Source organism: Fukomys damarensis, unplaced genomic scaffold (genome assembly GCF_012274545.1).
Source record: "Fukomys damarensis isolate Sample0158 unplaced genomic scaffold, DMR_v1.0_HiC HiC_scaffold_32, whole genome shotgun sequence".
Taxonomy (NCBI): Eukaryota; Metazoa; Chordata; class Mammalia; order Rodentia; family Bathyergidae; genus Fukomys; species Fukomys damarensis.
The window spans coordinates 15,370,814-15,397,021 of record NW_022900944.1 but is presented as its reverse complement, the minus strand read 5'-3'; the positions used below and the strand labels follow the sequence as shown (position 1 = coordinate 15,397,021).

The 26,208-nt window shown below is 46.6% G+C and overlaps 1 protein-coding gene across 3 annotated transcripts in view; it reads left to right on the top strand.

Moving 5' to 3' along the window:
• The window catches only part of Nkd1 (NKD inhibitor of WNT signaling pathway 1), a 90,023-nt gene that overhangs the window by 27,558 nt on the left and 36,257 nt on the right, over positions 1-26,208 (top strand). Inside the window, exon 1 of one of the 3 annotated variants that reach the window (XM_010629164.3) lies at positions 24,556-24,608. The exons of the other annotated variants lie outside the window; for them this stretch is intronic. Coding sequence (XP_010627466.1) covers positions 24,573-24,608 — 36 coding nt within the window. The 5' untranslated portion in view covers positions 24,556-24,572. Of the gene's footprint in view, positions 1-24,555; positions 24,609-26,208 lie in introns of those variants that run through there. 3 annotated transcript variants of the gene reach the window in all.

Below are 26,208 nucleotides of genomic sequence, written 5' to 3'. Positions count from 1 at the left end.
CAAAACATGTACCTTTCATGGTCATTTTGACTTTGGAGAAGAGCCAGGAGTTGCGTGGTACCAGATCTGGTGCATCAGATGGATGAGGACACACCATGATGTTTTTATGAACCTGTTGTTCTGTTGGATGGCACTTGGCAGCAGCATTCACTTTATTTTTGATTGTAGTCATAAAGACACTCGCAAAGAGGACTTCCAGGATTGCCTCAGAAAGAGGCAAGGACAATGGGGATAAGTGTATTCAAAGTGAAGGGGAGTGTTTTGAGGGAAATTAATGGCAGTGTGTCTTCTACTGTAATAAATGTTTAAAATTTAAGCATTCAATGTATTTTTTAACCACCCCTTATACTTTATTGTAGCTAAAGGCACTAAGCAGTGTAGGTTTCCGGAACGTGTTTGACTTGCACAGCTGAAATTTGTGCCTGAGACTATAAGCTCCCCATTTCCTCCTCTCTTAGCCTCTGGCAACCACCATTCTACTCTCTTGCTTCTGAGATTAACTATTTTAGATTCTACATCTGAGTGAGATAACGCAGTGTGTGTTATTCATCATCCAGGCAGGCAGCACTAAGCACCCACAGCTCTTAACAGGTGAGAGTATCAGGTGGGCTGCATGTAGGAAGTGATGGCCGGTCTGACTTAGCAAGGTGAGTCCACCCCCATGCTTTTGCCTTGAGCTACTCACCCAGGCAAGAATTTTTTTTGTTGACCCACAGCATTTCTCTTTCTTTCTGGTCCTGTTTTAGGTGAACTAACCCCAGTTGCTGTACAACTGAACTTAGACATTGCAGTGGTCCAACACCTAGAGTTTTATTTATCATTCATGAATAGCCTTGTCTTGCCTGGAAGGAGACTCTTTCCTCATGATTTTGTGGCCCAGGCACCTTCCATCTGTGGCTTATTCAATGGGGGAGTGGAAAGCTCTTCCCACCTGTTAACATCTGCAGCCACCAGGCATGTGTGCTCTTGCTGCTTGTAGTCCATTGGTGAGCAGTAATCACATGGCCACACTGGAAGCAAGGGGTACTGGGAAATATCCTGCTGACATCCTACTCTGTGGTAGTGGGAGCAGAGGTCTTAAGGGGCAGATACCATCTCTGCCATAGCTCTACCTTGAATTCTTGTTCCCTTGTAGGTGCCGTGCATACCTGAACCTTCTTTTTGCTGGGCTTCTGCCATCTCAGTAGGCTGTATCTAGTTTCACCTTCTAGAAGCTTGAATGTTCATGTGTGTTTGTTTTTGTGCATGTGTATGTGTGGCATTGAGGATTGAACCCAGAGCCTCACACGATAGGCAGGCACTCCACCAATGAGCTACTTCCACAGCCCTTTTATTGTCTTTTGGGATAAAGTCTCACTAAGTTGTCCAGGCTGGCTTAAAACTCCAGATGTTCCTGCCTCAGCCTCTGCAGTGACTGGGATTCCGAGTGTGTGCTGCCCCACCTGGCACTTCTACATTTACCTCATGGAATGGCTTTGATGCTGGCATTACTAGTGCTTTGCCGAGAGACTCACACCAGCTTCTGGCCAGATGCTGTCACTGTGTGCACATCTCACATGGCTGTCTCTGTCTCAGGCTCTACCCCTCACAGTCCTCCTGTAGCCTGGGCCCCTCCTGGGCATCAGAACCACCCAGGTGTCTCCTGGTCCCTGCTGTGGTGATACCTCATCTCATCAAAGGCTGCATTTGTCTCGAGGCATGCAAGGGTCTCTGCAACCCTCTGGAGAAGTCACTTTACATCCATGGGCATCATCTTTAAAACTAAGTAAATTGGGGTGAGAAGTCGCCCAGTGGTGGAGCTCTTGCCCAGCATGCAGGAGGCCCTGGGGAATAAGTTTATTGAGCTGTTACTCCATCCTCTTTGTCAGAGATCCGAGTCTGGTGGGCTGAATCTTGCCCCCGGGTAGGTTTTATTTGACCTGCTCAATTTTTGAAAAATCTGAGCCAAATTTTAAAATGTGGGGATTTAGCTGGACATAGTAGTGCATACCTGCAATCCCAGCTACTCAGGAAGTTGAGATAGGAGGGTCACAAATTCAGAGCCAGCTTGGGCAATTTAGCAAGACCCTGCCTCAACATAAAGAGGGCTGGAGGTATGGCTTTAATGGTAGACTGCCCAGTACTGCCAAAAAGAAAAAAAAAAAAAAGTGGGATTTCTCTTAGAAGTCCAGATTTCAGAGCTCTGTTTAAAAACCAGAAAAGCTGGTATCCCTGACCTTAACTTAGCCTGGAGCTGAATGTAGCTGTGCCCGTGGATGTTGCCTATGGCCCTCAGGGCCCCTTGAATGTCCACCAACCATGTTTCTCATTTCTCTCTCTGTTGTCTTTCCTTATTCCTCTTGCATACATTTTTCCTTACAGGAATGTTTCTTTTTTAACATTTCTATTTATGTCATTTAAAAAATATTGTCAAAGATGGGATGAGGGAGAGATAACAGAAAGAAAGCGCTTTAATATAAGGAAAATGAGAACATGTTTTTCATGGAGATGAAGGATGCTTCTTTTTGCTTCCTGTGCAAATGTTAAACCTGTCTCACCTCACTGATTTAAGTCACTTCGCTCCTCTAGGATTAAAGGTTGTGACATCTGCCCTATATTGATGGATTGCTTCCCTGAGACAGTATTTCCTAATATACTACCCTACTAGATTTGGGGATGGGCTTTTTCTGTGCAAAAATAAAGCTGTAAAACAATGGTTACAACAGCCAGTTAAAGTTGTTTCTTTACTGCACAACTTCTCAGAGCCTTTAATGCTAATAAGTTAGTTGCCAGTGCTAATGTGGATTATGAATCTCAGATGTGGGTCCTTCCAAGCTTCTCTGGCCAGGAAATCCATGGGAGATAGTGTCCTCCCTCTTGGGTGCTGTCTCTTGCACTCACTCAGTGTGTGTATTGCATTTCCTGCACGCTCCTGCTGTAATGCCCCATGCATTGAGGGCCTTCCAAAGACACAGACTTTGCCTCTCATAAAACTTTGTCTTCTGCAAACTTTTCACTGAGATTCCAGTCTGCCTTTCCAGATAAGGACCCTGGCACTTGCTCAGAAACGACTTGGACTGACAAAACTGGCCAGGCAGCAAGTGCCTGCTGTCTGTGGTGGGTCGGTGGTTCTGGACACTTTGGGGCTTCCACTGAGTTGGTGATTCTGGTCCAGGATCATGATGCACTATTTTGCAGCACCTCTCAGCCTCTGTGAGCCTACAGGCAGGAGGACAGAATTGTAGATGTGGGTGTGCATATCCTTTATCACTACTGGCCTTATTTTGCAAAGAGCTGGCTAGTTTGGAGGCAGGGAGCATGCCATTGACTGCTGGGAGCAAAGGACTTTCTCACTAGGTCTGGAATGTTGCAGGGATTGGTTCTTAGAGGGTTCTGGGGAGATTACCTCTTGCTCTCTCTAGGCTCTGCACACTGGAAGGGGTGTTTCTTGCCCATTAATGCATTTGTCTCTTTGCCCAGCCATAGAAGGCTGTCCTGGACCACATGCCAGCCTTGATCTACAGAGCTCCCTGGGCTGGTTCTGAGAAAGCCATACTTCGCATGTTTGCCTATCCAAGGATGTCTCAATTAATTAGCCCATTAGAACCAATGGGCCTCAGATTATGATTGGGAACTGGCTGCTAATTATGCCTTGAATGTGATTTTTAGTGAACCAATTAAGAGCTTTCCCAGAGCTGTTCTCCCAAGAGCAATCCCTCAGGCTTGTGCCTAGAGCCCCAGCCAAGGCAAGTCACTTCTGTCCCGGGAGAGAACTGGCCCCATCCCTAGACTTGAGGGAGTTTAGACCTTGCAGGTGCCTGTTTTCCAGACTGGGGTCACCTTACAAGTCACCTTACATCTTCCATTCATCCCTGCCTACAGGGAAGGTATTATTGTCATACTCATCCCAAGAAGGGACTTTGGCAGGATGTGAAGGTCCGAAAGCTGCTGTGTTCATCTTGGTGTGCACCCCACAAACTGTGTCCGTGATTCTATTAAGATTGCATCTTGTGCTTATTGAGTGCATCTGCTGCAGACCCATCCCCACTTGCTGGATTAGAGGATGAATGTGTCACTGCTATACTTCAGGGTTGACTCAGGCATAGACTGAGTCGGCCAGGAGTGTGAGATCACTGGTGGTGCTGCATTAAATGGCCGCACTTCTTTTTCATTCTCCCATCGAGAGATGGTGTTTATTGTCCTACTACCTTGAATCTGGGCATGCGGAACTGCTTTAACCAATAAGAGGCAGCAGAAGGGATACCTACAAAGGCCTAACAGCTTTGCTTTTGTGCTGCTGAGACCCTGCACTGCCATGGGAGAAGTCCAGCCCACTGCTGGAGAAATCATGTGGTGAGGTCATGTGGAGAGGTGGGGGTCAGAGACCAAACAGAGCAAGAGAGAGCCCAGGAATCTTGACCTTGCAGCCATCCCTGCCAAGCTACCAGGCACTGAGTGGACTGTTTTGAGTGTTCCAGCCCTGCTGATCTCCTTATGGTGGCAGCCCTGGCCTACATCTGCCTGTAGACACACAAGACCCAGATGTGACCAGCTAAGCTGCCCGATGGAGCCCAGCCAACCCAAAGCTTCATGAGAGATAATAAAGTGATGTTTTGGGGCCTTAAAGTGTGGGAGTGGTTAGTTACACAACGGTAAATAAGCAAAAGAGATGTTTGCTGAATGTTGGGCTGACATGGGAGAATGGGTGCCTGTTCCCAGCAATGGTATAGCATTGCCTTTATAGGTCTATAAGAAAGCAGTACAGGAGCAAGACATGGCTCCACTCAAGGCACCTGCACAGGTGTGACAGAATGAACAGATCTGTGAATGCAGTGTGGCTCTGCCCTTTGTGGGATTCAAATCCTTACCTAAACACAGGAACTCATTGACGACCCTCATTTAAAGCAAACACTTTAATTTAAGTGGGTTTCTCATTTAAATGAGAAGTGGGTTGAGAATCCCTGGTCCAAAAATATGAAATCCAGAATGTTCCAAAATCTGAATCTTTTTGAGCACCAAGATGATGCTATGCTACAAGTGGAAAAATTCCATGCATGACCTCCTGTGACAGTCACCGTGAAAACACAGGTGCACTAACTATACTACATAAAATCACTTTCAGGTTATGTATATAAAGTATATATGAAAAATAAGTGAGTTTTGCATTTTGACTTTGGTCCCACTCCTAGAAGAGTTCATTATGTATATTTACGTATTCTAAAATCTGAATAATTCCAAAATCCAAAACAGTTCCAATCCCAAGCATTTCAGATAAAGTATTAGTCAGCCTGTAGTAACTATTTACCTTGGTCGTTTTCAGGAAGCTCTTTTCCTATGTCAAAGGAAAATGGTCAGTCTAGTTGGTATATTAGTTAGCTGTTGCCACACCACAAACTACCCCAAGACTTAGTGACATAAAATAACCATTTGTCAGCCCTTACCCATCTGGATTGATTGGAGTAGTGTTGTTGATATGGATTGAGACAATAGGGTTGGCCTGAGTGGCTCTAGGCTGATTTGGGTTGATATGGGCTGGACTGTGTTGTAGGAATCTATGTTGTACTGAACTGATCCGGCCTGGGTTAGGCTCCTGCTTCTGAGGACAGGTTGTCTGGTCGATCACCTGGTCTGTTTGCACCAGGCTGACCTGCTCCACTTCAGGTATAATTCCCACTGTCCTCGCAGGCAGGCCCAGGTGTTTCTCATCACGGTAACACTCGGAGTGGAAGTGGGAGTCCCACGTGCCATGGTGAGTCTCATAGCACATTTGCTACAGCCCCATTGGCGAGAGCAGGTTATGGGGCAAAGCCCACATTCAGCCTTGGATGTCACCAGGAAAGTTAGCAGAGTCCTTTATTTGCTGCTTTTCAAATGTGTAATGTTTTGGGGATGTTATTTGTCCTGTGTCTCAGTTTTCTCATCTAAAAAATGGCTGTAATAACAGAATGGGTGTTGCAAGGGTTTAACAAGAGGATAAATGCATTGCTTGTGGCCCAGTGCCTGGCACAGAGTAACCCTCAAAAAATGGTAAATTTAACCCTGGGTTAAAATATCAGCCATCTTCTGAGTCACTCTAGGTTGTGGGCACATGTGTCATTGGTAGCTATAGCAATTTTTTGGTTTCTTTTCATTAATCTCCACAGATAAGCAAGAGTTTGTTCCCTTAAAGTGGTCGCTGCTGAGCCCTCTGTCTGAGTGAGGACAGCAGGGCTCCTGATGCCCCTGTCCCTGACACACACCCCATATAGTGTGCGGCCGAGGGCTCTGGCCTGTCATGCATACATGATACCAAGTCCCAGGTTCCCAGGCGTGAGTCTTGGTGTACAGGTCTCCAAATGTTTCCCTTCATAAAATGAAAGATTTCATTCCTGGAGGTCCCTGGGGATGGGCGTTTTGGTGATGGTGTAGCCAGGGGAACCTGTCATCAGATTCAGATTTTAACCATGTGGAGCCTGCCAGCATTCAGGCCCCAAGAGACCAAGAAGGGTCACTAAAGTGACCTAGTGGGAGGGGTCGGAGATGCTGACATTTCCAGGTCTGGCTGCTCAGGAACCTTGGTGGGAGCAGGAGAAGGCGCCCCAACAGCTGGATTGCTTCAGTCTCACAGAGACACCATCCCTGCTGGCCAAGGAATTCTGGCCTGAATCAGAGATGAGGCCACTTTGGAAGCACATCCCGGGCCCTGGAAGCATGGAGCGCCCTGGGCAGCAGGCCCGACTGGAGACGTGGGGCTGGAATGCCGGGAATGGAAAGCTGGCCTGACTTCTGAGGCCCGAGGAGCTGGCGCTGTGGAGGCCTTGTGGCCTCCAAGGTCGAGCTGCCAAGCGTTTGCCTAGGCAGGGCCCCATGCCCGCACTGCCGCCTTGGCCCTTGGTGTCACCCCTGGTCGGTACCTCAGCCCTGACCAGGAGCTGGAGTCTATGCCAATTTTTTTTCCTCTTTAATTAGAATTTGGAAATAGTAGTGAAAATGATAGCAGCAGGAACAACGGTAGTAACAGCTGGTATTGAACAAGACTGTGTGTCACAGGCATTTCCTGTGCGTTGTTTTGTTGAGGCTTTACTGTATTTAACAAACCTGCTCTGTGAGCTGACTCTCCTGTGGGACAAGCATGTTTTTGTTCACACTTCTGCTCTTCCTCTCGTGACCAGGCGCAGTGCTTGTGTTGGGCTAGGAGCTGCCCAGGGCATGTTTTACAGAGGGGTTTTGTTAGGTAAGGAACTGAGGCCTGGGGTGGCCCAGGCCCACGAAGCTGGGCCTGAGCTCTCCCATCTGTCTCTGCCCCAGGCCCTGTGACCTCCCTGCCAGGCCTGTGCCCCTACAGAGAATTTCCTGCTCTTCAGCAGTGTAGAAGATAGGGTTTTCAGTTGTCACCTTCTTCTTCTTTTTTTTTTTTTCCTTTACATGACAGGTCTTGGTTCTCATTTTTTCCCCTTGTCCCTGCCCTCCCTTTACCCCTCCTCCCCTCCCCCGTTACAAACACTTCATTTCCATTTTTCATTTTCTCATATTTTTTTCTTTTCCCTTATTAGCTTTCCCCTACCCTTCTTCCCACTTTCCCTACACCTTTAGCCCTTTTCTTCCTATTTCACATTCTCTATTATATCATTAGGATCTTATGTACTATCATAGTTTATTCACACCAGAGAAACTATTCGGTATTTACACATATGTGACTTATTTATTTCACCTAGGAGCATATCCTCAATATGTATCCATTTTCCTATGAATGAATCTAATTTCTCATGCTTTATGGCTGAGTAATATTCCATTTTATAGAAAAACCACATCTTCTTTATGTAGTTTCCAACTGATGGGCAAATGGGCTGTTTCCAAGATTTAGATATTACAAACTGTGCTGCTATAAACATAGGTGTGCATATATCTCTGTGATATGATTCTTTTAATTCTTTTGGAAAGATACCTAGCAGAGGGATGGCTGGGTCAAATGGAACCTCTAGTCCCAGCTCTTTGAGGTATCTCCATATTGATTTTCATAGTGGTTGCACCAGTCTGCTCTCCCACCAACAATGGATAAGGGTTCCTTTCTCCCCACAACCCTGCCAATATTTGTTATTGTTTGATTTCTTGATAGCAGCCATTCTTTGTGGGGTGAGGTGGAATCTCAGTGTTGTTTTCATCTGCATCTCTCAAATGACCAGTGATGTGGAACATTTTTTCATATATTTACTTGCTGCTTTTACTTCTTTGTCTGAGAAATGTCTGTTCATTTCAGATGCCCATTTTTGAATTGGGTCTTTATATTTGGGGGGGCTGATTGTTTTGAGTTCTTTATATATTCTAGATAATAGTCCTTTGAGGAGCAGCTGGTAAAATTTTTTTCCCACATTGTAGGTTGTCTCTTAGTTCTGTTGATGGTTTCTTTTGCAGTGCAGAAGCTTTTTAATAAGATGAGATCTCAGTTGTTGATTCTTTCTGGTAGTTCCTGTGCTACTGAGGATTTGTTCATAAAGTCTTTTCCTATGCCACTGTCTTCAAGAGTTCTGCCTAACTTATCTTCCAGCAAGTGTAGTGTTTCTGTTTTAATATTTAGATCTTTAATCCACTTGGATTTTAGTTTAATGCATGGTGAAAGATAAGGGTCCAGTTTTAATCTTTGAAAGGTTGAGATTTAGTTTTTCCAACACCATTTATTAAAGAGGATATCTTTCCTCCAGTGGGGATGGTCAGCTCCTTTGTTAAAGATGATGTAGCTGAGTACATCTGGATTTGTTTTTGTGTCTTCCAATCTGTTCCACTGATCTTCAGGTCTGTTTCTTTGCCAGTACCATGCTGTTTTTATCACAGTGGCTTTGTAGTATAGTTTCAAATTGGGAATTATTATACCCACTGCCATGTCTCTGTTGCCTACAATGGCTTTTGCTATTCTTGGTCTCTTCTGCTTCCAAAGGAATTTTTGGATTCTTTTTTCTAGTTCTGTGAAATATAGTGTTGGAATTTCAATTGGCATTGCATTGAATCTGTATAGCAGTTTTGGTAGTATGGCCATTTTCACTATGTTGATTCTTCCTACCCAGGAGCAGGGGATATCTTTCCATTTTCTTATATCCTCTTCAGTCTCTTTTTTCAGAGTGCTGTAGTTTTCAGTGTAGAGGTCTTTTGCTGCTTTTGTTAGATTGATTCCTAGATACTTCATTTTTTGGGGTGCTATTGTGAAAGGAATTGTTTCCCTAATTTCTCTCTCAGTGAGTCTGTTATTGGTGTACAAGAAGGCTATTGATTTTTGGGTGTTCACCTTGTATCCAGCTATGCTACTGAATCTGTCAATTAAGTCTAGAAGTCTTTTGGTGGAGATTTTTGGGTCTTCAATGTAGAATATCATATTGTCAGCAAATAATGACAGTTTAACTTCTTCCTTTCCTATCTTTATTGCTTTAATTTCTTTCTCTTTTCTAATTGCTGTGTCTAATGTTTCCAGAACTATATGAAACAGGAGTGGTGATAGTGGGCACCCTTATCTTGTTCCTGATTTTAACATGAAAGTTTTCAGTTTTTGGCCATTTAATATGATGTTGGCTGTTGATTTTTCATAGATAGCCTTTATTAAGTTGAGATATAGACTATCTATTCCAATTTTTTGCAGGGTTTTTATCATGAATGGGTGTTGAATTTTGTCAAATGCTTTTTCTGCATCTATCAAGAGGATCATATGGTTTTTGTCCTTGACTTTGTTAATATAGTGTATTGCATCTATTGACTTACGTATGTTGAACCATTCTTGCATCCCTGGAATAAATCTGACTTAGTCAGGATGTATAATCTTCTTGATGATCCTCTGTATTCTGTTTGCTAGTATCTTATTAAGGATTTTTGTATCTATATTCATTAAGGAGATTGGCCTGTAGTTCTCTTTTTAGTTTCATCTTCCCCTGGTTTGGGAATCAAAGTGATACTTGCTTCCAGGAATGAATTTGGAAATATTGCTTCCCTTTCAATTTCATTGAAAAGTTTGAAGAGTAAAGGCAGTAGTTCTTCTCTAAATGTCTTGTAAAATTCAGCAGTGAATCCATCAGGACCTGGGCTTTTCTTTGTTGGTAAATTTTTAATTACATTTTCAATTTCACTGATTGTAACTGAGGTGTTTAAAATGTTTTTATCTTCTTTGTTCAACTTTAGTAATTCATAAATATCTAGAAATCTGTCCATTTTATTATATGTCTAGGTGTAGGTTTTTTTTTTTTTTTTTTTATAGTTGGAGTCCTATATGCCTCACTTATCTGTATGTCTAATTCTTCCCTTCTGTTTGGGAAGTTTTCTGTCACTAATTCTGTGAACAGTTTTTTTAAGTCATTTGTATTTTCTCCTGCTACTTCATGGATTCCTATCAGTCTTATGTTATTCTTCTTTGCATCATCTAGGAATTGTTGGATCAATTTCTCATGATCCCTTACTGTTTTTAAGAGACCTCTCTTTTCATGGTCATTGGCTGCAATCCTATCTTCTATCTTAGATTCTATCTGAGATTCTATCTTATCTTCTATCTGAGATTCTATCTTTGCATTTTTATCCTTTTGTGTACACTTTCAATAGAGTTTTTAATCTCCTGGATATCTGTTTGAATCTGTTTTATGGATTCCATTTCTTTCCTCTGTTGGGCATTCATTGTTTCCATTTCTTTCTTATGCTGGGCCTTCATGGCTTCTATCATGGTCCTGAGCTCATCTATTTTTTGGTCAGTTTCTGTTCTAGAGTCTCGAATCATGACTTCCATTTTACTCACCATCTCTATGGTTATCTGGGAAATTATTTGTTTTGAACTTTTCTAGAGCCTGATTGATCTGTTTTGTTAGTTCCTGTGCTATGGGTTCCTGCTGGTTCACTATCAGACTTTTCATTCTCATTTGGCATGCTGTTTGCCATTGGTGAACTGGAAGTCTGTCTTTGTGTCTTGCTTAAGTGTTTTCTCATTTTTATTTTTGTTGTTGGGTTGTCCGTAGTTTAATTTCTGGGTTATTACTTAAATCTTCCTGATGTAGTTGCGCTTTAGCTTTTGAGTCTCTAATGACTCATAGACATTCTCATTTTCTTAATATCAGAGGAAACAACTCATTAAATCAATCACAATCCTTTATCCCAATTGATACACTCAGCAACACCATAGGATCAAGCACAACTTGCAAATTGACCACCTGTGGTAGTCATTAATCAAGCACCTTTAAACCATGTGAATTAAATTAAAATCAAGAAGCAGCCCAAAATATGTTTGCAGTGAATACACGTTTCAATATAGCATCTTTATCATTTAGGATGGGGGCTTAGACAGTTAGGACGAGAGGAGGAGATAAGTGAAATAATTGGAGAAGGTTTCAAATGAAGCCAGAGGACATAGAATGACCATACAATCTTTAGGAAACTATTAAATTCAAAAGGGATAGACAGAGTGCAAGAATAAGGACAAGAATATATCCCCTTAACAGCAATAGGGGCTCACTTTCCCTTGAAACTATTGACTCATGAATGAGGTAAAATGACAGAAGAAAAGAACATAAAGAAAAAAGAAAAAATGATAAAAGAAGAAATCCGGGTTAGGGCAGAGCAGCAACAGAAAGGAAGATGATGGATAATATGGTGGAGCAAGAGAATGAGTTGGAGAAAGAGGACAGAAAAAAGAAAGAATTTGCAGAGTGGAATGAGGAAAAGAAAGAAAGAAAAAAGAATTTGAAGGGCCCCTTTCAGACTATATCTCTACTGTTATAATATACAATGTGTGCAGCCATGTGCAGACCCAAGTCCTCTGATCTCAGCTAGCCAATGGCAGACCCCCGTGACTCAGACTGACCTCAGGCCGCAAGGCCCAGATTGAGTTCCCTGACCTCCTGTAGGGTTGAACTCCACTCAGTTCTACTACAGGTTTCCCCCGCCCTTTCTTTAAAGATGTTCAAAGTTGGGAGCTCAGAAAAATACCCTTTATGACCACCTATGCCTCTGCAGAGTGGGTCCAAGGACTGGCCCAATCAGGAGGTCTGAGAGTCGGGGGGCGGGGGGTTCAGAGGTGCCTGCATGGCTACCTTCCTTGCTGGAGCTGGTGGTGGTGCAGGCAGGGGAAGGTGCAGCTACGCCGTCCTGCTGAATGAGCCCAAGAAGGCCAGAGGGAGAGCAGATCTCGGAGCAGCCTTCCCAAATCTCACCTTCCTCACTGGGGCTGGTGGCATGCTGGCAGGAGAGGGCACGGCTACCCGGTCCTTCCGAATGTGTCACCTTGTTCTTCTGTGAGCAGACTGAACTTTGCACTTCTTGAAGATGCCAGCAGCAGGGTTTGGCTAGACAGGGGGAGTGAGGGGACATCTCCCCGAGCCCTGTGAGAATGCTTGGGCCATTGGCATGTCTTATTTTGGGGGATGGTGGCTTTCTATCTGTCCCAGCCTGGGGTCAGTTAGCCCAGCCTATTGTCCAAGGCCCACCTGCTCTGCTATCAGGGAGCCAGGACTAGCGCCCAACTTGGGCTGGAGGGTTAATAATAGGCCCATTGTCCCTTCAGACTCATTGGGTCATGGAGGTTTCTGAGGGCTGTTGCTGTCCCCAGCCTGCTTTTGGTGGGGAAGGGGGTGCACCTACCTCCCGGCCTTCCCAGTGGATGTAGAAAACATCTGCCTGGCCTTGAGATTAGAGAAGAAAGTCTACCTTCTTGGGATTGATTTCTTCATAAAATAAAAATACCTTGGATACCTCTTGTGATAGGGAGCTCACTGCCTGAGTGCGTTCTTCCTTTGTTGGATGGCTTTAGCTTACAGAGCATAGACAGTTTGGATTCTCCCTGCCATTGCTCCTCCTCTGCCTTCAAAAAGTGCCCAGAATTGGCCCTCTTCCTCTGCTGGGTCATCATTTTTCCCCTGTGGGAAGCAGGGTGCTGCCTTTATCCATCCTTTCTCTCAGGTCATTTAGGGTCCTCAGCTGCCCCTTGTGTCCCCACACCCTCACCCTTATGCTCCCAGCTCTGCCACACAGAAGCTGTGTACCCTGGAGTAAGTTGGTTAGCCTCTCTGAGACTTAGTTTCTTTATCTATGAAAGGGGGATACCATATCCCTAAATCAGACTTCTTGTGAGTATCAAATGAGTTAATTCTTTCACATTTTAAAATAAGGCTTGGTGTATGCTAAATATATCAGTATCAGCTCTTTTTATGCAGTTACCTTATGGTGACTCCTAGACCAGGGATTCTCAAACTCAAATGTGCATATGACTTGTATAGGGATCATGTAGAAAAAAAAATGCAGATTTCCAATTTAGTGTGGCAGATGGGACCTGAGACTGTATTTCTGACAATTTCCAAAACTATGTGAAGACTCTTAGCCCAGATACGTCGGTCTATACTTTGAATACCAAGGCCAGTATATCCGTGTCTTTCTTTAGCAGAAATTTCATTTTCCAGCCAAAGTCTATCTTTTTCCAGTGGTAGTAGAATCCTCATTTCCCATGATACAGATGTAATACTTTTATTAATGCAGCCGTGCATTGTACTACTTACGGGAACAGTTATCTAGGATATTAAGATAATCTTTATCTTCTGGATTCTGAGTCTCAAGGGAAAGTAGCTATACGGTTTGCATTTCCCTTGAAGGATCTGCAAGAACATGAGGATCTGTGGGTAAAGAAACTTTACCTCTGGATTTCCCTCTGGTCCTGGGCCTGGGATGTGTGATGTGACTCAGTAGGATGCAGGATCAGCACATGGGATCCCAGAGGGTTCTGTGAAGCAGTGTCCCTCAGCGGGCACTGGCTGCTACTAGTGGACAGTGTGAGTTGAACAGGTGTGGGTGATGGGCTGGGCCCTGGTGTCCTGTGGACATTGTACTTGGAAGGAAAACCAGTACTGTTTTGTGCTTTGTTCATTAACCTTACACATCTGAGTAAAGGACCCATTTTCCTTAAAGATGTAGGTGCTAATTCTCAGTTAAGTTCCTTTAAGCACTGGAGACTTAGGACGTGAGTTTAGAGTGACACATTAGGTGCCTTAACAGCAGGTACCGTCATCGCCAGCTTTCCAAGACACCAACAGTTAAACCTGCCCTGGAGCTTTAGAGTTGTGGCCATGGTCCTTGCCCACTATTTCCTGGTGTCTACTTCTGCACAGCCTTGTATGGGATTGGAATCCAGATACTGCCACTTCTAAGCCACTTGGTCAAGTTTTTTAACTGTTCTCTGCCTCAATTTCCCCATCGGCGGAATGAGGAAGGTAGCACTGTCTACCATACAGTCACCGATGGTTGGATGAGTTGATTGTTACTGCATGCGTAGGATGGCATCTCGGCCTCATCAGTGTGGCATAGTTCTGCCCTGTCCCGTTTGCTGCGATCTCACTGTGCCTAAGGATACCCTGCTGTCATCTGAGACCCAGCATCATGGGATCCTGGGTGGTAATGTGCAGATTCTTGGTGACCCTCGGACCTGGTTGCTTCTCCTAGCTGCTTTCAAACTCCAGGCCCTCTTAGACACAGCTTCACCCTCTCTCTTTGGTTGTTTTTTTTGTTTTGTTTTTACAGAGCTAGGGACCAAAGTCATGGGCTCCTGCATGCTAGGCCTACTTTTCCTCCCCTTTATTTTTTAAATCAATTTTATTGGTACATTTAGATGTGCGTAATGATGATGTTCATCCTAGGGAATTTGTACCTGTACCTGATACATCTTGATTCTTATTTCCCCTTTCCCTCCCCTCCCTTCAACCCCTCTTCTCCTCATTAACAAAAGCTTTGTTTCTACTTTTTTTGTTTTCTTTTTTCCCTTTTCCCTTCTTTCCTTTCCTTCTACCCTCTCCCCAATTCCCCTTCCCATTGGAACATTTTCTTCCTCTTTCATAATAGCTATTATACATTTTGCTCCTTAGTTACACTTTTGGTTTCTCACACCAGAGAGACCATGCAATATATGAAAATGTGTGTCTGATTTATTTCACTTAAGAGTGTGGTCTTAAGGCACCACATTCATTTACTTAGAAATGTCTCAAGTTTATTCTTCCTTATGGCAGACTAGTACTCCATTGTATAAAAATCCCACATCTTCTTTCTCCTTTCATTGGTTGATGGGCATTTGGGCTGTTTCTAAGATTGAGCTATTACAAACTGTGCCACTATAAACGTGGGTGAGCATGTATTGCTGTTCTATGATGCTTTTAATTCTTTTGGGAAGATACCAAGAAGGGGAATAGCTGGGTCAAATGGAACCTCTAGTTTTAGTCTTTTTAGGAATCTCCACAGTGATTTCCACAGTGGTTGTACCAGTCTATAGTCCTGCCAGCAGTGGAGAAGGTTCCTTTTTCCCCACAGCCCTTCTCGTATTTGTTATTCGTTGATTTCTTGATAATAGCCATTCTTTCAGGAGTGAGATGGAATCTCAATGTTGTTTTAATTTGCATCTCTTGAATAAACAGTGGTGTTGAACATTTTTTCATACACTTATTTGCCATTTCTATTTCTTCATCTGAGAATACCACCCCCAACTACAATATTTCATGCATAGACGAAGAGAGAATATGGAACTGATTTTCCCTGAACCAGCCTCTCGGGTACAACAGCCGACCAGCTTTCTTGACTTCCTTTTTGGCATTAAACTTCACTTGTGATCTAATTGTGCTTTTGAAGCCCTTGCCTTCTTGGTGGGCTGTTTTTGGTCTCTTGAGTCTGCAGCCCAGTGCTTCCTGAGTGCCACCCAGCAGAACCCTGTGTTCCTGCTACCAGCAGCCCTCGCCAGCACCTGGTCAGGGCACTCTTAAGACAGGGCTGTGCCTTGTTAGTCCTGTACTGTAATTGGTACAGCTGCCACAGTGGCTGTGCTGCAGGTGGCTGGAATGTGGGCTGTTCTTGTCCACAGTCCCCTTGGAGCCCTTTGTTGACCACAGTTTTTCCCTTGGGACTAGAGGTGACCTCTCCTACCAGTGCAGCCTTCCTGGTTTGGAGGAGACTTTCCCAGGGCTCTTGTCTCCCCATGCCGATCCCTCTATGCTGTGATAGGCAGCATGAGGATGTATCAGTGCCATGTGGAAAACTTGGATGCCCAGTGGAGAAACAGAAATAGCCGTGTCTGCTCATCCTCTCCCAAATGTAAAATCCAGTAAATGCTAAAGATGTTCTGAACCAGTCATCCTTCTTCTTGTGCTCTTTTTATATTATAAATATGTCACATTGTACTTTATAGGCCCCTTTAGTTTTTTAACAAGCATTTATATAGTGCTCTGTTGGAACTGTTGTACACATGTCATTGAGTTTACTCAACTACAGCAAGGCATGCCATATCCCTTGATACAGAGGAGGCCCAGAGAAACTGAGGCCCAGAGAAGTTTAATACCTTGCCAAGTACCACATAGCAAGTGACAGAGCCAGGCTCCCAGCCCCAGGCAGTCTGGAGCAGAATTGGGGCCCCACGTTGCTTGGCTAAGCTGCCCGCTCCTTGCAGCACCATTATGGGCTCACCCTATTTTATAACTGAACTGATAATTATTTTTTGAGGTGCAAATTGCCAGGCTGAAGCTGCTGGAGTCTTTTCTTCAGTGTTTCATGCAGGTCTGTCTTTCCCATTCATTCCAAGCAGGGATGAGTTGAGCATCCCTAATCCACAACCCGGTGAGCGTTTACACAATGCCACACATGGAAAATTACACACAATGAAACTGCTTCACCCACAAAACTGTTGAAAAATGATTGTGTGAAGTTACCCTCAGGCTATCTGTGAAAGGTGTGTATGAAGCATAAATGCGTTTCCTGTGGATGTGGGTTCCATCCCCAGGATTTCTCATTTTGTATATGCAAGTATTCCACAATCCAAAAAGATCCAAACTCTGAAGCACACCTGGCCTCAGGTGTTTGGTGAGAGACCCTCCGCCTTTGTGTGCCACTGCATTTCCTTCTGGGATGCTCTGTCTGCTGCTTTAGAAGTTCCAGCATGGAGGCTTGGAGTGGAAGCAGTGGGTACTGTGCCACTGCAGAGCCTGGTGGAGGGAAGTGTTCAGTACCCCACTTTTTTGGGAACGGGGATTGAACTTGGGTCCTTGCACTTGTGAGGCAGATGGCAAAACCACTGAGCTAAATCCCTGGCCCTGTACCTCGCTTTTTATTCCTTCTCCCCCAAGTCCTTTTGCCCCCCGAGACATTGTCCTGAGGACTGACCAGTGACTTCGTGAGTGAGTGATGGCTCTGCTGGGTGGCCTGAAGACAACAGATGCAAGGTGGATGGCAATCAGGGCCTGGCTGAACTGACCCTATCATGAGCCAAGGAATCATGGACCCTTGTGGCAGGAAAACCTTTGGAGACACCCCCCTTGCCTTGGCTCTTCCTTTTGTATTGTTGGGGAAACTGAGGCAAAACACCCAGCTCTCAGGCACCTTTTCCTACCATAAGTCCTCATCTCCCAGTGAGCAGGACTAAGTAGGTAGAGCAAGACTCCAGAGGGTTCTAAGTTGGGCGGCTGAGGGTGCCACAGAGGGATGCAGAGGAGAAGGGGGATGCTATGGAGGTAGAGAAGAGCTGTGTATCCACCTACATGTCAGCCAGGGAGACAAGGAATCAGGTGGGAGGCTACAGTGGAGGTAGGAGAACTGTGTGGATGGGGCCATACCATGCAGCGGCACGCTGTCTGTTACAGAGTGGTATAGCTGGGCTGTGGGTGGGCTGCAGTGGCCTTCATCTCTGTGTGGAGGGCCCTGTGCACCTGCCCATTTGCATTCTGGGTAGGGAATTGGCTGCTGCTGAGGCCTGAGCTGGCTGAGGCCAAGGAAGACGCTGGCCTATGTTTTGAGCAGCAGCCAGAACTGTATGCTGGAATAGGCGGTCGGCCTGGGTCCAGTCCCTGCTGGCCTCAGATCAGTGAAAGCTGTCAAGAGGCCAGTGCCTTGCTGCCACCACTGCCTGGAGCTGCTGGGCAGGGCAGGGCCTCCAGAGGCCGCTGTCCCCGGAGCTGTGGTCCTGAGAACATTAGAAGCATGTCCCAGGCCCACTAGGGGTGGGTCCTCTGCTGCCTGTGCCCTCCCTATCTGTGACTCACAGCCCCAAGGTCCCTGCTTCACATTTTGCCCAGGATGCTTTTCTCCTCACATGGAGCTGATGCAGAAGCTCAGGAAGTTGGGGGAAAAGGGTTTGCTGCCACTCTGCAAGCTGCTTCGTGTACACCAGGCACCACTCGAGGCAGTAGTGCTTTGGACCATGGGAAAAAGCAGATGGATCGTGTTGTCACCAAATTCAGCCAGATTAAAGGCTGGCTATGCACAGAACTCCAGGGACTGCCATGGGGGACAGAGTAGGGACCATGCTGAGTCTGGGCTCCCAGGTGGCATCTCTGAGAGGGGATGTTAGAACTGAGGCTGGGGAATGCACTAAGAGGTGGCTGGAAAAAAAGAGTGAGGGGTGCTGGGTGGAGAGCAGTGACTGGAGGGGATGGTGGGCAGGGTGGAGGCCTTGGGGCCTTGGAGGCTGGAGATGGGTAAGATAAGCAAGGCCAGTTGTAGAGAGTGCATCCCTGACATAGTCACTCCTGTCATCCTGGCCTGGTTAATGCACTCTTGAAAGTGCAAGTGTTACTGGTCTGGGCAGTAACATTATCTGGGCACTGCCATGGTTTGGGTGAGTATAAAGGTGCCTGTGTTGGAGATCAGTCCCTGAGTGGCCTCTTGGGAGGAGTGTAGCCTATAAGGGTGGAACCTCATGGGAGGAGGGCCTTGGGTCATGGTGGGGGCTGCCCTCCATACTGCTAAGTGAAGGGCAAACCTGAGTATTCTCTGGGCACGGACTGTGCTGAGCATTGTGCTCAGGTGAGACGGACATACATTGCTCAGGATTCATTCTGTGGCTCATGACAGAAAACAAGCTTAAACTGGCTTATTAGCAGTGTCTTAGTCCCTATCTTGTCACTCAGGCGCAGTCCCCAATACCTGTAATTTAAAGGAGGAGAGGTTTTATTTTGTCTCATTTTAGTCTAGGGTCAGCTGGCTCCAAGACAGGGCAGCATTGCAGAGGAGAGCTGCTCATGGCATGCCAGACAGGAAGAGATCAGGGGAGGTGCTGGGGAGGGATATAGACCTTTCCATGCCACGCCTCCAGTAGCCTGCCTCTTCTAAGCAGACACCTCCTAACTTCAAGTCAGCAATAAACCCCCATGATCCAGTCCCCTTCTAGAAGCCCCTCCTATGAACATAAATGGCTCTTGGGGGACATCTATATATAAATCATAACATTTGCCCCTGGCCCCCACAAGACGAGCATCCCTTTTTACAAAATATGTTTAACCCATCTCTAAGAGTTGCCAAATTTCTAACAGTTTCAGCATTGCTGAGAAATCCAAGTCCAAAGTCTTTTTTGAGATTTAAGGCAAACTCTCAGCTGTGAGGCTCTGTAAAATCAAAATGAAAGTTAAACACTGGTGACATACAACGGCATAGGATAAACATTCTCATTCCAAAAGGGAGAAATAAGGGGATAGAAAGAAATCAGACCAAAGCAAGACCGAAACCCAGCAGGGCAAAAGTTAAATCTTATAGTTCCATTTCCAGCACCCTGGGCAAGTTATGATGAGATGTAAATTCCAAACAGATTGGGCGCCTCCCACCCCCAACAGCATTGCCAGTGTCTGTGGCCCTCATTGCTTCTCTCTTGAGCTGGCTTTGCTCATTGCCTATGGTTTTCCTCAGATGTTACACATTCCTAGCTTCTCCAACTTTTTAGGGTCTCCACTGAATTTTAGGCTTCACTCTCACAACCACGAACTGCCCTGTCAGAGGCACACTAGTCTCCAAGGCCTTCTGAAACCTGAGTTGAAGCTTCCTTGACCCTACAACTCATGCATTCTATATGCTTGTAAAACCCACACTATGTGGATGATGCCATGGTGTGCCACCCGCTCAAGCAGTAGCTGAACTTCCTGGTTGCATTGCTGTCGAAGTCTCTTTGTGCTTGGATAGCTGAGCATCTTCTCAAAGCAAGGCCTTTTACTTTTGCAATTTCAAGCCTGCAAAGGGTGGGGCCTTGCTGAGTTCGCACATACCATTTGCTGTTTTGTTTTGTTGTTGTTGTTGTTGTTGTTGTTGTTGTTTTTGTACCAGGGATTGAATTTAGGACTTTGTGCTTGTGAGTCAGGCAGGCGCCACTGAGCTAAATCTCCAGCCTCTTTGGCTTCTTTTTAATGTTAATCTTTTCAAGCAAACGAACTCTCTTGTGCTCCATCTTTGTGGGTGTTTTGTTTCTCACAAAACTGAAAACTTTAAAAATCCCTCAGCTGTGCCATTTGCTCATAATTCTCAATGTAGAATTGGCTAAAGGCCTCCAACAATATCCATGCTACAGCCTGTATGTTGGGCCATCTTAAATTTTCTCTGCCAGATTAATTAGTCTGCTGTCCATAATCTCAGTCTCCTACAAAGTCTCAAGATGAGCAAAATGTAGACACATTTTCATGTAGCACACATGGCCTACAGACTGCCAGTGAAGTCCTTGTTCCCACCTGAAACCTCCTGAGCCTGGTCCTTACTGTTTGCATTTCTATCAACATTTTGGTCTGAGCTCCAACCAGAATCTTCCATCAAGCTCAGCTCACAGCTCCTTCAATCAGTCTCTCCAAACCTTTCCAAACTCCTGCAAACCAGTTCCAAAGGCATCTAAATCACATGGTCAAGTAGTCAGAGAAAGGAAAGGTACTTGAACTGTGTCCCAAAGGATAAGACAGGGGATTCCTGAAGTGGGGATGAAACTGAGTAGAATGGAAAAAATCACCATCTGGTTTGTTTACAACTAAGTGTCCAACCTTCCATTAGCCTATCTGCTCTTGTGAGGTTACCACATGGGTCAAGATTTCTCTACCTTCACAGGTAGTTCTGTGGGAAATGAACTCACAGAAGCAGAGCCTGAGGTAAAGACTGGGTGCAGGTGATTTATTAAGGCCTCCCCTGAGGATTGACCATGGAGCGGGGGAGTAAGCAGGACCTAGAATGGGAAGAAACTAAGCAAAGATGCCATTTCAGATGAGTCTTGGTTTCATCTTGGTCCTGTGGGGGAGCTCTGGAGCATAAATCATGCCTCAAGTTTGTCCAGATTTTAATGACTGGGCTTTGATCTTCTGCACTCGGCTCAGGGTCAGCTGTCTGGGATGGGATGAGGTGGTGGTGCTTGCAGTTCTCTGAACCTGAGACCAAGCTCCAGGGTGGATGTCTGAGGAAGGCTCACAGGTGAGTGCTGGGGGCAGGGGATGCACACCAAGATGGGGATCGTCATGTGTGTGCCTGCAGACCTCTGGGGGGGGAACCTAGCGAGGTGGGGAAACCTCACATGCTGTGAGCACTGGGGTCCTCATGCCAGTGTTCTACAAAAGTGTGAGAAGCCCTGTGGGACAACCCAGGGGGTCTTTGTTATATGAAGCATTCCCCAAATGACCTGAACTGAATTGTGTGGATATGGAACCTTGCTTTTGGGCTTGGTGACTCGGTGCACCTGATTTGGCTAGGGAGGAACTGGGGCCTTTGGATCTACTCAGTGAAGAAGCTGCTATTTTCTGGCCTTTTACTGCTTGCCTTGGTCTTTTGGATTCTGACCATGGCTGTGCCACTCTTTGGCTTTGTGGGCCTGTCCATTCATTCATTCACTTATGCATTTGTTTATTTGCCTGGTACTGGAGATTGAATCAATTTCTTTCGTACTGAGCTGTAGCTCCTTCTCCCCGAATGTTTTTGTTTTTTTGTTTTTTTTGAAACAAGATGTTGCTAAATTGCTAAGCTGCCCAGGTTTAGCAAACTCAAACTTGTAGTTCTTCTGCCTCAGCATCTTGGAGTGCTGGGATTATAGGCCTTCACCTCAGTTTCTCCTTCTGACTCTGCAAGTTTGTTCTGCTGTTTTGTGACATTTTTCTGGAGTGGTCATTGGAGGGCATCCTCAGAGGACTTGGGGCTCTTGTAGTTCAGAGCCCTTGACACAAGAGCTCTGGCTTGGCCCCATCGTTCTGTGGGGCCTTCTACTGAAGAAGGTTTCTCTTTATCTTCATGCCTGAGCTCCCCCCACTGAGAGCCTGGCTGGAGAATTTCCAGGAGGACTTGGTCACTTCTGATCCACCGTATTCTCCCTCCCCACATACTCTCTCACACCCTCGGCCTCCTCATCTGTAAAAGGAGGTGATAGGTGGCTCATCGGTTGGGTTGTTCAGGGATGCTGGATAGAGTTGCAGCCACAGATACCTTGCCCTGCCCGTGAGCAGCCTCAGACCCTCCATGCCGGCATCTCCCAAACCTCCATGTGTCTCCCAGGGAAACACTTGAGGCAACATGGGCCCCTGATGTGGACCCCTGACCAGAATGCACAGACAGGCAGCTCCTTCTGGATCCCTACTACTTTTTTCCCCCTAAGCTTTCTGGTTGCCTAAGAATGGAAAAAGCAAAATTTAGTGTGTGGTGGTAGCCACAGTGGAGGAGAGAGTTGCGGCCTCCTCCCCTTAGCTCTCAGTAACAACCTGGCGGACTCTTGCCATGTCTAGACTCAAATCCTTGTCTGCATTACAAGGCCACAAAAACAGGATCTTGCAGTCCCCTGGCTTCCTATGTGTATCAGCCAGGAGCCATGAGAAACAGGTGGGTTTCTGGCAGGGACCACCGTGGCCCATGTGTATGGTGTGGCTGTGGGAAAGCAGGGGCACCTGGGTGCATTAAAACCCACCCCCCAGGCCCCCCGAGACAACCCATTTCCCTGGAAAGCTGTGGAACTCAGCACGCTATGGCCACAGTCCTGCTCAGACTGTGTACACATCTTTCTAGAACCAGTCTGGGGGCCCATGTCTGTGTGAGTTATGAGCTTTCTTCCAAGGGCCTTGTTTGTCTGTCTCCTGGATGGCCCAAGTAGTCTTGCACATTTGTGGAAAATAACTGGATACCTTGGAATCCAGCACAGCACATGGCCTCTGAGGAAATTCTGGTACCTGTCTGTCGACAGACACACATCTCAGACCTCAGTGCCCCTGGCATTATAGCTGGACAACTTTAATGGATGTAATTGTGCCCTCTGTGCTCTTTGACAACTGCCTTTTCCTTTCAAGAACATGCAGGAAATGTTCTGAGTCCGTCAGTCATCATAGAGCTGTGCTGGGTTGTTCAGCACACACTTGTTGGGTGCCTCGTCATCAGCCTTTGACACATGGCACATTATGTGCCCCTGAGTAAAATAAGATAGGGAAGAAGGGAGGGAGTGTGGGGTGGGGGGGGCTGCAATTTTAAGTAGAAGTTGGGGGGTGACCTCATCTAGTTGACAAGATGACAGTGACCAAAAACCTAAAGGAGGGAGGGGCTGTCTGGGAAAAGAGGCTTCCAGGAATTGGGAACAGCAGGTGCCAAGGCCCTAAGGTGGGCATGTGCCAAGCGTGAGAAAGAGCAAGGGCAGAAGGTGAGGTCAGGGAAGTGATAGAACAGATAGGGGGCATTGGTAGGAATTTGGATAATTGAGTAGGGCTGGGGTGAGGGTCAGGCCAGGGCTGTATTTTGGATTTTGAACATTCCCTGAGGGCCGTGTCTTGTAGGCTTGGCCCCCAACTGTGGTGCTCTGGAGAGTTGGTGGGACCTTTAGGAGGTGGAGCCTAGAGGGAGGAAGTTAGGTCACTGGGTATATGCCTTTGAAGGGGACATTGGGACCCTGGCCCCTTCCTCTCTCTCTTTTGCTTCCTGGCCACCACAAGGTGCACAGGTGTCCTTCACCATGTGCCCCTGTCATCAGGTGCCAGTCCACCACAGGCCCAAAGCAACAGAGCCAAGCAACTGTGGATTGAAAGCTTTGAAACCGTGAACCAAAATAAACCTTTCTTCCTTTCAGTTGTTTATCTTGGGTGTTTTGTCACAGTGACAGAATGGTGATGGACACAGGCAGTTGTTGATCATCAGTTGTCTCTGGCCTGGTGTGAGAGGCCTAGAGCGTGTGATAGATGGGACATAGGGGAAGAAGAGCGGTGTCAGGGCATATACAGGTGGGTGGAGTGTGGGTTGGAAGAGAAGCATCAGGTGGCTCCAGGTATCTGCCTGAGCTGGAAGCCAGGGAGGGTAGGTTTAGGACGTCAGGACTCATTTTGGGACGCATGAAGTTCAAGGTACCTGTTGAGCATCTCGGTGATGTCAAGCAGGCAAAGGAGCTGTCATTCGTTCAGTGGAATGGCTACTTTTCTAAACGTTAACTTTTTGTTTTAAAGATCTCTCTGGAGGGAGGGGGAGAGAAAGGGGCAGAGAGAGAGATAGAGAGAGATACAGAGATACAGAGATACAGAGAGGGAGAGAGAGAGATACAGAATTCAAGAAATGCAGAAAGCTGGATTGCTGGGGGAGACAGTTCCTGGTGCCCAGTGCCCAAGAATTGTGTGCCCTTCCAGAAATGTTCTGTGATCTATTCAGGTGGAGTCTTGGCCTGTGAACAGGATGGGGCCCTCAGCTGTCCCCCGCCAGCTCTCCCACCTGGTATCTCTGCAGACCCCGAGAGTCCTCACTGCCCTGCCAGTCCCTTTAACTCTTCTTGCTTGTGTCACAGCCACCTTCTGTGTGGTGCTCTGCACCCGTGTCACAGGCAGCAGGGGTCAGTGCCCACACTGGACAGATGTGGACGTGGAGGCTGACAAGTGTACTCTTCAGCCACATTTGGAATGAACTGGAACTACCAGGAGGCACCTTTGATGAGGGTGGGTGGGTTGGGGGGAAGTGCATGACTTCACCCCGATGAAGGGCAGGGGGCTCTGCAGCGCACAGGCAGCCCAGGAGAGGAGTGGTGCAGGCAGGAGGATGGAGAGACCAGAGTTGAGGAAAGGAGGCCCAGGGGACTGGAGAGGCATGGACAGAGTGCAGCTTCTGGGGGGTAGTTTCTCCAGCGTGCTTTAAGACTGATGAGGTGGGCCATGTGTCACACCCACAGGTATGTTATATGTGTATGTATGTGCATGTGTGTGCCTGCATGTCTTGTGCACGTTTGTTTGTGTGCACGTTTCTATATGCCTGCATATATGTTTAGGTGTCTATAGCTCACCTACCTGTGTGCGTGGACAGCAGGAGGGTCCCAAGGTCGGCCCAGACTATTATTCTCTTATCCCTTCCAGAAAATGAGGACCACTGGGAGGTGTGAATGGAAAGGATCATATTATAGCCTGTGTCTGTTTAAATCAGGAAAAACAAGAAGCCTGGATCCCTGGCTCCTGAGGTGGGGAGGGTGGAATTCCAAGCTGCCTCTGCACAGGCTCCTGGCTGGGCTGACCACTGCCCTGGGCCGGAGTTCATGCGCTTTCCCATAGCGAGGTGGCCCCATGGGCTGCAGAGGCACCATTCATTGGCTGATAAGTGACGGTGCTATGTTTCATAAGCGGCCTGAATCCTGGCCACCCTGGCAGCCAAAAGCTACTGGCAGAAGCCCTAGCTGTGTGGTGGTCAGAGGACACACAGCCCCTCGAGGGCCTTTCTATTATCAGTTGTAGGCTGTGTGGTGGTCAGGCCAGTGGCTGGGCAGGCCAGTGTGTGGCAGTGGCATGGCAATCAGTGGCCAGGGTTGAGTCAGAGTGGAGACTCAGCCAGGTGCAGGCTGCTGGCCAGAGATGGGGCTGTTGGAGACCTTTAGGATAGTTGAGGCAGTAGTACTAGGTGTGCCTTTGCACAGCAGTCTGATCCCTAAAGACCATGGGGGCAGGGAAGAGGGTGGGAGGCGGCAGAGTGACAGACCCAGCCCAGAGGGAGCAAGAAGCAGCAACCCCAGTGTGGGCTGTGGTGTGAGCTGAGCGCCGGGTGCAGGGCTCACTGCCCTTAACAAGCTTTCTTGGCAGGGTGGTCACTTCCGTGCTCAGCTAAGGAAACTGAGGCACAGATCAGTGGAATTAAACATAGGCAGTTATACAGCATAAAGTGGGAGAGCTGGTTCCCATTGGAGCAGTGCTCTTGAATGGTGATGAGGAGGAAGATCTGGCCAGACCAGAAGCAGAGTCCCCAGCTCCATGCTCTAGACAGCCTGCCCTGCCCAGGGTACCTCCTAAGGCTCTGTGATGCCCACAGGTGAGATGAGAGAGCGTTCTACATCATGCCAAGATTTAGGATTCTCTATTGATTTTGGCCTCTTTTTTTTTTTTTACTTTTCTTTCTCTATCAGCCTGTTTTTTTCTATGTTTGGAGATCACGTTTCAAAAATGTAAGCCGTAGCCAACCATGGTGTTAGGTGCCTATAATTCTAGGACTCTCCACAGGCTGAGGCAGGAGGATCGCAAGTTAGAGCCCAGCCTGGTACTTTTTTTTTTTTTTTTTTTT